Source organism: Gymnoscopelus braueri, assembly GCF_963280865.1.
Source record: "Gymnoscopelus braueri genome assembly, chromosome: 3".
Taxonomy (NCBI): domain Eukaryota; kingdom Metazoa; phylum Chordata; class Actinopteri; order Myctophiformes; family Myctophidae; genus Gymnoscopelus; species Gymnoscopelus braueri.
Window position 1 is genome coordinate 13664448 of NC_137612.1, and position 12368 is coordinate 13676815.

At 44.1% G+C, this 12368-nt stretch overlaps 1 protein-coding gene across 4 annotated transcripts in view; it reads left to right on the forward strand.

The window, feature by feature from the left end:
- Positions 1 to 11919, forward strand: part of srgap2 (SLIT-ROBO Rho GTPase activating protein 2) — a 101176-nt gene extending 89257 nt beyond the window's left edge. For 3 of the 4 annotated variants that reach the window (XM_080423932.1, XM_080423934.1, XM_080423935.1), the window contains exons 18-23: positions 1144 to 1223; positions 2143 to 2341; positions 3322 to 3450; positions 5291 to 5513; positions 6112 to 6222; positions 6879 to 11919. In XM_080423932.1, the coding sequence (XP_080280058.1) occupies positions 1144 to 1223; positions 2143 to 2341; positions 3322 to 3450; positions 5291 to 5513; positions 6112 to 6222; positions 6879 to 7442 (1306 nt within the window). In that variant the 3' untranslated portion in view covers positions 7443 to 11919. The remainder of the gene's footprint in view (positions 1 to 1143; positions 1224 to 2142; positions 2342 to 3321; positions 3451 to 5290; positions 5514 to 6111; positions 6223 to 6878) is intronic. The other variant, XM_080423933.1, reaches the window with a different exon arrangement.
- Positions 11920 to 12368: the final 449 nt, after the last annotated feature.

Consider the following 12368-nt stretch of genomic DNA (forward strand, 5'->3'; position numbering starts at 1 on the left):
ACAGTAGACAGGATGGATTACTGTCCCGCTGTCACTGTCCTGAGCTTTGATGCAGCAAAGCTCTGCTCTGGTTCTCATAACACATCAAAGACCAGCTCATCTCTAGCTCTCTCTCTCTCTCTCTCACACACAGAGTATCTCTCTCTCTCTCTTCTCTCTCTCCTCTCTCTCTCTCTCTCCTCCTCTCTCTCTCCTCTCTCTCTCTCTCTCTCTCTCCTCTCTCTCTCTCTCTCTCTCTCTCTCTCTCTCTCTCTCTCTCTCTCCTCTCTCTCTCTCTCTCTCTCTCTCTCCTCTCTCCTCTCTCTCTCTCTCTCTCTCTCTCTCTCTCTCTCTCTCTCTCTCTCTCTCTCTCTCTCTCTCACACACACACACACTGTATCTCTGTCACACTCTCTTACGTGCTCGCTGAGAAAGGCACTGCATTCATCAACATGAAAAAATAATTGTAAGGATTCCGAACGTTTGCTAGAGTGATGAGGTTATGATTTCAACACCAGGCCGTGCCGAGGGGGTGAGGGAGGGGGGGGGGAGCTTATCGTGGCTGTCACAATCAATAGAGAAATATGATGTCAGGCAGTGAGTCATAGGCACACATGTTGTCTTTCAGCCCCTGACACGCACATCTCAGCACATCTCAGCTCTGCTCTGCTCTAACTCACTGCTTCCCAAACTGTGGGTCCCTAAAATGATTATAGCTTAAAGGGCCAGACCGCTTTGGTAGAGGTTAGGGTTGTGTAGTTACCATGCCATGATGTAACTCCAAAGGTGGACAAGAAATTAAAAAATAATTGCTCTAGTGGTTTAGAAATTGATAATTCAAAATATGCTCCTCATTGACTTGACTTGTATACGGTGAATTTAGCACATAAACGAGCGCAAACAAAGTCGATTCAGACAATCTCATTTGCACACATTTTCACAATTTTTGTGACACAGATGCGTTCCCGGATTGAATGGGTTAAAAACATGAATTTCTTTTTCATTTCCTGGAAAGTTAATATTTTGGACATGGTTGGTTTCTGCCCGACAGCAGAGATATGTTATAATTCTATGCACCGACCCATTATTTGGGAACCACTGCTAACTCTCTCTCTCTGTCTGTCTGTCTGTTTGTCTGTCTGTCCCTTTGTGTCTCTCCCTCAGTGACAGTCCCCACTGTGAGCCCCCCCTGGTGGACGAACCTGCCCCTGACACGGTCTCCGTCAGACAGAATAGTGATGATGGTACGTAAACAAAATACACGCACGCAAACAACACTTTACATGCTCTCTACGCCCCCTGCTGCTGTGGCACTAATGGAGCAGCGTTGCCATGTGTGCTTATTATAAGCGACTTTGGGCTTGTTTTCCTGTAAAGTTGCTAGTAAATATTGGTATTATTGTTTAAACCAGTGGTTCTCAGAAAGCATTTAGCCAGTTTCTCTCTCTAACCTCCTGTCAGAACCTCACTCTGCCTTCCTCACATTGTCTGGGTTCAACTCAAACCTGGCCTCTCCCTCTAATCTGTTTACTATACGCTGCTGTGAGAAACTTTAACCACTTTAACCCTATAGCGTCTCTTTTTTCTGGGGGGAGACATTATGTGACACAATGGCAGATTTACAAGCTTACAATGCGTTGCATTTACGCCACGTTGTGAGGTTGTAGATCGTTTCGTTTTCGTTTCGGCGAACATATTTGTTGTAGAAGGTAATAATACTAGATCCCTGAGGGACCCCTGGTCAACTATGTCAGTTGGTTCTCAAACATTTTCTCGTCAACTAGCTTCCGAATTGATACTTATTTGGCCGCGGACCCCATTTGAAAATTATTTGTGCCCACAGGGGACCGCAATTAAAAGAAGGTCATTTGTCAAGATCTACAAACTCACAACGCCTCATGACGTGATGCGTTTAGACGCAAGCTTGTAGGTCGGGTATTTTTGCAATATTTTTTGAAAATGTAATTGATTTTTTTTTTGAACGTTTGCGCAAAACAGGGACACCAAAGCTTTAGTCACTAAAAGGCACTGCTTCAACCTGTTTGGCACTAACCTAGCTTCACCCCCCCCCCCTCCCTCAACCCCCCCAACCCCCCGTTTTACCTCCTCTCTGCTTCCTGCTTCTCTGCAACACCATCTTGTGGCCACGGCGCTGAATCACAGGCTGCTTGGCCGTTTCAGAGTCCGACCCCCTGGAGGCCATCGCTCGCTTCGACTACTCCGGACGGACCAATCGGGAGCTCTCCTTCAAGAAGGGCGCCTCCCTCCTGCTGTACCACCGCGCCTCCGAGGACTGGTGGGAGGGCCGGCACAACGGCCTGGTGGGCCTGGTGCCGCACCAGTACATCGTGGTGCAAGACCTGTAAGACAACCTGTTCCATAATAAGCTGTAGCGGCTAAAAACTATTGGACAATAAGAATTCATATCCACCCAAAATACTGGAGCTTATGTTTGAAATATTGCCAAAAACTAAGCACATTTTCTCAATTTTTTTTGTTTAGCAAACACACCATGAACTTTGTTTTGATCTGTTAACTCAAATGTTTTTTTTACACATTAAGTTTTTTAACAAAAAAAAGTTTGAGTTAGTTATTATAATAACCCTGGTTGTATGTGTGGTGTTTCACTATAATAACCCTGGTTGTATGTGTGGTGTTTCACAATAATAACCCTGGTTGTACGTGTGGTGTTTCACTATAATAACCCTGGTTGTATGTGTGGTGTTCCACTATAATAACCCTGGTTGTATGTGTGGTGTTTCACTATAATAACCCTGGTTGTATGTGTGGTGTTTCACTATAATAACCCTGGTTGTATGTGTGGTGTTTCACAATAATAACCCTGGTTGTATGTGTGGTGTTTCACTATAATAACCCTGGTTGTATATGTGGTGTTTCACTATAATAACCCTGGTTGTATGTGTGGTGTTTCACTATAATAACCCTGGTTGTATGTGTGGTGTTTCACTATAATAACCCTGGTTGTATGTGTGGTGTTTCACAATAATAACCCTGGTTGTACGTGTGGTGTTTCACTATAATAACCCTGGTTGTATGTGTGGTGTTTCACTATAATAACCCTGGTTGTATGTGTGGTGTTTCACTATAATAACCCTGGTTGTATGTGTGGTGTTTCACTATAATAACCCTGGTTGTATGTGTGGTGTTTCACAATAATAACCCTGGTTGTATGTGTGGTGTTTCACTATAATAACCCTGGTTGTATATGTGGTGTTTCACTATAATAACCCTGGTTGTATATGTGGTGTTTCACTATAATAACCCTGGTTGTATGTGTGGTGTTTCACTATAATAACCCTGGTTGTATGTGTGGTGTTTCAGGCCTGACGGGGACAGAGGGAGCCCCAAGCCTGACCGGGACCTGCTGGAGGAGAGAGTGTCCACCAGGGGCAGCGCTGCCTCTCCAACCGGAGCCCATGTGGCTGACATCTACCTGGCCAACCTGAACAAGTGAGACTTCCTCTTTATTCTTTATACTTTATTCTTTACTCTTTATTTTAACCCCCTGCACACCACACCAATGCTTGTATCAGACACAGATTAGTGTCTGATACAACCTTCAAATTGAACCTTGGCGGAAGAAGCCACATATTTTTAACCCATTAAGATCTGAGGCCGATTCTAAAACAGTCTTCTTACATTTCTGTAAAATGTTGCTATACTGATATTATCAGTGGTGCTCAAACGTTTTCATGTAGTGGACCCCTATCTGAAAATATTTTGTTCCAGGGACCCCCAGAAGCAAAGATATTAGTTAAAATTTTCGCTTTAAGTTTTCGTATTTTTTAATAGCCAAAGTATAAAATATGGTTAAAGTGGTTAAAATGATTGTGATGCTATATTGACTACTTTAGCTGGGGACCCCCTGGAAAAGTTGGACACATTAATATCTTGGCAGTCAATGTGTTAATGATCCCTTGACTGCGAGAGAAGGAATGAACGGATGTGACAAGATTCACTTCCGTCCGTCCACTCCTATGTTATGAGATGTAGAAAAACACATCTAGCTCGGATTTCTTCTTTTTTTTTGTTGTTGGTGAAAACGAGCCATAATATTCAACTGAACCGATAACAACAAAATGGACAATCGCGGTAAATAGATCCGGTGTTCCGGTGGATAGAAGAGACTCTCCCCTTCCCCCCAGACAGCCTTTGTTTACATCCGTGTGCACATCGTGGCTTCCCTGGCTCTCCGTGGATCGTCAAAACGAGGTAAAAAAAACGCTGGCAGTTTTGGATGAATTAATTAATGAATTAATACCTGGCAGTGAATGTGTTAACAATCTAACAGAGCAGAGCGGTCATACATCAGAGTCAAGCTGACCTGTAGTATGACCCCACATGTACTCAAATCTTGTTAACACATTGAGTGCCAGGTACTTAGCCCTGGTCCAGAGCGTTAGTGAGTTCTCTCTAACGCCCTGCCAGACCCTGGGCTCTGCGCACGTACAAGGAATTCCACTGCGCTGCGAGGGCTCCAACAGTAGTAAAAATAAACAAAACCACTTCACTACTCACCGAAACAAAGGCTGTTTTGTGTTGTTGAAAGTCCAAATCCTCCAGATCTGTAGAGGGCACTGTGGAGTAAATAAAAATAATTTCCGTCTCGCGGGCATATTTTATTTTCTGCCCAAAAAGTGTATTATACAGAGAAGGTGGGGTGCTGAGAGGCCTCCCACCTCCGAGAACAGACTTTCAACAACACAAAACAGCCTTTGTTTCGGTGAGCAGTGAAGTGGTTTTGCTTATTTTCACTACTGTTGGAGCCCTCGCAGGGCAGTGGAATTCCTTGTACGTGCGCGGAGCCCAGGGTCTGGCAGGGCGTTGGAGAGAACTCACTAACGCTCTGGACCAGAGCTACCATGTACTATGCATCCAAATCATCCTCAGAGTGCCAGCGTTTTTACCGTGTTTTGACGATCTTTGGAGAGCCGCAGAAGCCACGACGTGCACGCGGATGTAAACAAAAAGTGTCCGGGGGGTGGGGTAGGGCCCCGTCTATCCACTGGAACAAAAACATTTCTACCGCGATCGGAAAATGCCCCCATTAAAAAACAAAACAAAACGTAGATCTACGTTTATGGCACTCAACGGTTGGATTTGAAACAACATAGATCTACGTCCTTGGTACTCAATGTGTTAAATTCCCTTGTTTGTTGCAACGCAGCCTCTCCAGGTGTACGAATGATACAAACTCATTAAAACTACAAACTCATTAAAACCACAAACTCATTAAAACTACAAACTCAGGTCTTTAATGGGTTTTTAATGAACTTGTCTCTTTGTGGAGGATGAGGAAACGTCCCGAGTCGGGCAGCATCCGGAGCCGGACGTTCCGCGGCTCTGAGAGCGAGAGCAGCGGACCACCCGGCCCCGCCCCCGGCGCCGGGGTCAGAACGGCGTCCCTCCCAGTGGGCGGGGCCCTGGTGAAGGAGAGCGGGGGGGAGAAGCGGCCGGTCAGCGCCCACAGCATCCTCAACTCAGTCACGCGTCACTCGTCGCTGAAGACCAAGGTACTCGCACTGCTGCTACTGTTGCTACAGCGGCCCCCTTTTCCGCCAAAAGGATCTGGTTCTGGTTTAGCTGTTTACAAGCATTTTTCATTCACCACGTGCAGTGGTGGAAAAAGTGCTCAAATTCTCTACTTAAGTAAAAGTACCAATACTGCAATATAAACATACTCTGTTACAAGTAAAAGTCCAGAATTCAAAATTTACTTGAGTAAAAGTACAAAAGTATTGGCATCAAAATGTACTTACAGTACCAAAAGTAAAAGTGCTAAATATTTGAAAATAGCAGATCTACAAGCTCACAAATAGCTTTTCAAATAGCCTATGTATAAAATAGGGTTAAAGTGGTTAATGTGTGTTTCATTATATCATAATTTATATCTGAAAAGTAACTAGTAACTAAAGTTTTCAAATAATTGTAGTGGAGTAAAAGTACAATATTTGCCTCTGAGCTGTAGTGGAGTAGAAGTAAAAGTATTGGAAATTAGAAATACTCAATTAAAGTACAAATACTTCAAAATTGTACTCAAGTACAGTACTTAAGTAAATGTACTTAGTTACTTTCCACCACTGACCGCGCGGGGCCATTGTGTGTTCTCAGGTGGAGAGCCCGCAGTTGCGCAAGACGACCTCAGCGGGGCGCTCCAAGAGCTTCAGCAACCACAGGCCGCTGGACCCTGAGGTCATAGGTCAGGTGGAGCACAGCTCACAGGTACCAGCTCAAACATACATGCTGTACATACATACCTGCTTCCTTATAGGACATATTTTACATAACTACTTCAAACATAAATATTATTGTACATACCTGCTTCCTTATAACAGTGGTCCTCAAATGATTTTGGGGGGTCCCCAGATGATTATCTTAATGTGCAATACTGTTTTCTCACTCAACAGTAATCAAACCAACATACAGTATAAGTGTATACAGGGTATTTGCACATTTGTAAAGTTACAATTGAATGACTTTTAAGACCTTTTTACCAGCTTGCTCGAAGAGCGTGCTGGTCTACGAACATACAGCAACTAGTGAACACCTATGCGACATATTTTCGACATCTTTTTAATCATTGGCTGTCCTTTAAGCCAATGGGGAGACTTCCCATACTCTGAACGGCGGTCGTCGTCCTCCCATGCTATGGCATCATAACCCTAGACACGCCTGCCTTCGAGGGTCTTATTTGTACCCTCTCGGAGTTAAATTAACACCGGTAAATTGCCGCTGGAGGGATCCTATGGAAAGACACTACTATTGCTACTTTTGTGTGACATTTGTATGATCAAGTAGGGCGTTAATTTACGGGAATAAAAACACAAAACGTCTGAATATGGACATAAGAGGTGTCTTTTTCTTGTTGTTGCTTCCAGGACATCGAGGCGACGGTGAGCTTGGCCCTCAGGGAGCTGGAGAGGCAGCAGAGCGCCAAACACGCGCACGCCGCGCCCGACGTGGTCCTGGACACCCTGGAGCAGCTGAAGGGCATGTCCGGAGGAGGGGGGGGCGGGGCCTCGGAGCCGTCCAGCCCGCTCCACTCGCGCCTGCTGCGGGGGGACGGCGGGGGCGGCGAGGGGGGTGGCTGCTGCGGCGGGGGGCACGGCGGCCACCCGCTGCAGCGCAGCGCCTCGTCCGCCAGCGACGTGCCCTCCTCCTTCCGGCCCTCCAAGGGGGGTCAGCGGAGCCCGCTGCCTTGCTCCTCCCCCATCAGCCCCTCCTTCTCCTCCTCCCCGTTGTTCCGGGGGGGGGAGGTGGGGGGCGGTGGTGTGCGCCCGCCGGCCACCAGGCCCAAGCCGGTGGTCTTCCTCCCCAAGGGCCGGGAGGGGGGCGGCGCGGGCAGCCCCGCCATGGGCTCGCCCACCTCCACTGTGCCCCCCTCTGCGGGCGGCGTGCCCCCTCCCCCGCCTCCGCCACCACAGCCTCAACAGGAGATCTAACCCCCGCCCCCTCACTCCCACCACCCAAAAAAAAAGAAAGAAACTGACCCCTCAAAATGTTTGATTCCCATAATAGCTCTTCACCTCCTAGGTGCTGAAAGCACTTCAGGTATTTCACGTTGGACGTACAGTACTAAAACCCCGCTAGCTGTAGCATTTAAAGCTCATAACTTTCACAATAATACTGGAACTCTCTGCCCCCCCTGGTCTCCTCTCTCCACCACCGCCCCCCCCCCCCCCCCCCTGCTGGTAGCTTCTGGTCATCGCAGCTCAGCTACCACAGAACCCTAGAGCAAGTGGTTCTCAAGCTTTTTCACATGTCAAGGACCCCCCAAAATGATATGCATTTGGCCCCCCATCTCAAAATATTTTGTTCTATATAAGGTTTGCACAAATTTTCACGATTTTTCAAAAATAGCAGATCTACAAACTCAGTGCCGCACTACGATCTTGTATATCTGCTATTTTTTGAATAGCTTTAAGTATAAAAGGTTAAAGTGGTTAAAATTATTGTGATGCTATATTAACACATTTTGCGGGGGAACCCCTGGAACCCCCCCAACACAAGGACCCCTGGGGGTCCCCGGACCCCACTTTGAGAACCAATGCCCTAGAGAAGTAAACAAACCCTCCTCTCCTCTCCTCTCCTCTCCTCTCCTCTCCTCTCCTCTCCTCTCCTCTCCTCTCCTCTCCTCTTCATTGAAACACCAATATCACGATAAAATCCCCAGTGTTCATTAAACTCTTGAGATTGAAAAAAAAAAGAAAAAAAAAAGCTTTGAGTGAAGTGAACACTGAGGATGTTTTAGGGAACAAGGACTCAGGACTCAGACCTTACAGCCTAACGGTAACATTCACTACTTGATGTGATGCTTGAGAGTGTGTTTGTTTTGTGTGGCGTGGGTGTGTGCGAGAGTGTTCATTATAATTACCCCGGCCACAACGCTTTGAGTGACGTACGAAGAAGCACTGTTTGGACTTTTGGACAATGCTTTCAGTACAATGGGGAGGGGTGTTTGATTCCTGAGAATAAGACTGTGAAACGTGAAAAAAAAATCTCTTTCTCTTTTGTACAAACTCAACACTCACTGCTTCCAAAGTAGGAGACTGTGAGGGGAGAAAGATGGACCTATGGATGGATGACAGACGGACGGACGGACGGATGCAGAGAAGATGTGCAGTGAATGAATTAAGAGGTTAATGAAGCTGGGGCCAAATATCAGTATCAAATGGTGTGTGATTTAACACACATATAAATCAGGCTTACTGTAACAGCCTTTTTACCTGCTCTCTTCTCTTGTCCAACTAAACAACCCAGCAGTGATTCCTCCCTGTTCATCAGTATAGCACGCCATCATCAGCATAACAACATGTTCTCCCCACACATACAAGTTATTCTGAAATCTGTAGCAATAATAATAACAATAATAATAAAACAAAAACAAAAAAGCTGGCAGTTTTTGAGGCATTCAGGAGGCTTGCGTCTCCTTTTACAGCATGACTTGTTGTGTGTAAGGGGGTGGGGAGAGCATTTGAAACCCAGCATTTTGATAATATGGAATGTGGGAAAAATGTACACACGTGTGCACATGCCTTTACCAAAGCTGTGTGTGTGTGTGTGTGTGTGTTCTGTGGCAGCTATATGCCCCATTTCAGGGGCTCCTTGCATGCTGGGGCCACAGCTGGCAGCCATAGTGGCAAAGCTGGCCGACTGCATCAGTATATATATATATACATATATATATATATAGCTATCTATCAACAGGTCAGATACACCTATATGACACTTAAAACAAAATTATAGCTTGCTCCTCTATCAGTATAACAGCAAAAAAGGGTTTCTTTTTTATTATTCTAATGGTGTGTATGATGTATATTTAATAATCACGATGATGATAACTGGAAGCATATATAGAGCTGAGGAATGGAGATTCAGATTGAGTCTTCTTGAGTGTGTGTGTGTGTGTGTTCTGGATTAGAAGCACAACCGACCCGCCTCATCCGATGCATTCTTAAAACAATTTAAGATGCTTTTTATGATTTACTTTCTTGTTTATTATTAATGCTCAGAATATTATTATAAATGGTAAAAAAAATGTTGGAACTGTTGTTGTTGCCGTCTGGGTGTGGCTGCATGTGCCGTGTGTGTGTGTGTGTGTGTGTGTGTGTAAGCGTGCATACGTGCATGTATGAGTGTGTGTGCGTACACACAGACCCCATCATAGCTAGTCTCTGCAGCCAGACTGTTTCCTCCCACAATGGGGGTACCCGGACCCCACTTTGAGAAACAAAAAGTGGGGTCTGGATCAACGGAAGCTCTGAAAATGATCAGAGGATAACGCGGATGTGACGCCTCCTCCTCCCCGCTTCCGTTTCGTCTTCACAGTCGCGCAAATGTATCCGAATATAAATCAAAACCATCTCAGCATGTATAGCTTGCTGCTTAGAAATGGAAAAAAAATTATATTAAATAGATAAAAATACATTTTAAGATATATTTTCGTGAACGGAAATGACAAACGGATGACAGCTTCCTGTCTCGGATCTTTGGGAGGATGTTGTTCCAGATTTTGGAGATTGTGGAATATATGTGTTTGGCTACGCGAGACTAAAGCTCATAGGTTTAGGCTTTATATCATTTTTAACTCTAGGGTTTATACCTCTCATCACAAAGGGAACAAAACAATAGCTGGAGGAGATAACAGCTGACACAATGAGTCTGTCAGCACGATGCCAGTGCCTGTGTGTGGAGCACCAGTACTGAACACCACACACACACACACACACACACACACACACACACACACACACACACACACACACACACACACACACACACATGTGCGCAAAGGATGTGCGACGTGTGTCACTGTCCCAGCTTTTAACCACTTTAAACCCGGCATCCCTAATTTGTGGCATATCATTATAATATTCAAAACATTGCTAGAAAAAATGCAGATCTACAAGCTTGTAGATTGCCTTTTCTTTTTTTTTGTTTCGGATTTTTTACCCCCAAACAAATTAGAAAATAGGGCACAAAAAAACGTATGGTTAAATACAAGCGGAGCAACGATGGACTCTGTACACAGTAGGAACCCAGGAAGGAGAATAATAATATAGTTTACTGAGAGCTATCACTGTCTTTTTTTTCCCTTCATATTTCTTCCTCATTCAGACCTGCAGGCAAAGACACATTTGAAAATAGTTCCTTATGGTTTGTTACGTTGTTGCTTTTTGTGTTTGAAGACAAAGTATCCATTTGGCTTTATACTATACACCGTAAGAAGTGACACACGCCTTGTAAAGTTGAACTAAATGAAGACTTCATGTTTTCAAAAGGACTTTTTTTTTTTTTTACCAGGTCTGACCTCATCATGTTCCCTTCTATGGACCTTATTGTGTACCGCCTGCTCAGGTCTCCATTGTTCTGGTTCTTCCTCTTTTTGCTCGCATTCTCTCCACCCCCAAGTGACATCATCAACCACACTGAACCCTAGCGCGCCTCCTATTCTGAGGGTGCCACACATTGTTACGTCAAAAATAGCATCCCTATTCGCTGGGGGAACATTAGACGAAAATATCCGATCTACAAGCTCACAACGCCTGACAACGTTTGGTGTACAGGGAAAAAAAGAGCAGACCAAGTCTTGAGCAAGTTTAAAAAACACTGAGGTTAAATGTCTGAAAACACATTTAACATGAATCCAGTATGTAGGGGGTCCCTGCTTCATCTCTCTCTCAGCTAAAGGGGTCCTTGGCCTGAAAGACGTTGGAAGACGTGAGCTTGTAGATCTGCTACTTTTGAATAGCCCAAAGTATAAAAGGTTAAAGTGGTTAAGATTTTTGTGACGCTATATTAACACATTTTGCTGGGGACCCCCTGGAACCCCCTTCTCAAGGACCCCTGGGGGTCCCCGGACCCCACTTTAAGAAACAATGGTCTAAACTCACTTTACCTTCACCCACACGTACGTATGGTATGTTAGAGAGTGAGTGGTTGGTTGGTTGGTTGGTTGGTTTGCTCATGGGTTCCATGGCTGCGCTGTGAAGAAAAGCTGGGAGATTTTCCTGTCACCATAATATTGTCAGCCTGTCTGAATGCTAATCAATCATTTTGCCCTTCCTTGAGTGTGTGAATGACTTTGTTTGGTTGGAACTGACTTATCGTTAAATATGCATTGTTTGTGTCCATTTGAAAACAGCAGAACTAAAAATAAAAAAAAAAGAAAAGAAAAAAATGACTGTAACGTCAGATCTATTTATAGTTGTCTCTGTATTATTGGATAATCCTGTGTTAAAAATGTTACTTTGTATATACAATGTTGTACATTGCAGAGGTACACTCTTTTTTTTTGGTACAATATTGTACAGTAATAGCAATAGTAGTTTAATCAAGGCCTTATATAATTCAATGTGTAGTTCTTGTAGTAGATTTCCTTTTCTTTTTTTTAAATAAATATTGCTTGCTATAAAAAGATATCCTTGCTTTGGTCTGATTATTAATGATAAAACAGAAATGATGAAATATCATTTTATTTAAGAAGGCGTTGGTGATAGAATATTGATAGGTCTGTTAAACAAAATGGATACAGTGTTTACATTGTGTTGAATATGTTGAGATAATGTAGCCTGCCACTAGAGGTCCTCAATGCATAGCAAGAATACATCTATGACTCCAGTTCCTTCACCATTCATTTTGAAGAATGAAGATCTTCATTCAAATGAAGGCTATTTGAAAATAGCCAATCTGTGAGCTTGTAGATCTGCTATTTTCAATATGATTTTCCGTTTTTTCGTGATTTTCCGTTTCAAACTATGGTAATAATTATAGGAATTATGAATCCTACCAATGATAGACAGTGTTGCCATATTTTGTGAGAGAAAATAAGCAACTATATGTTTTGATTGATTGAATATTTTATTAGA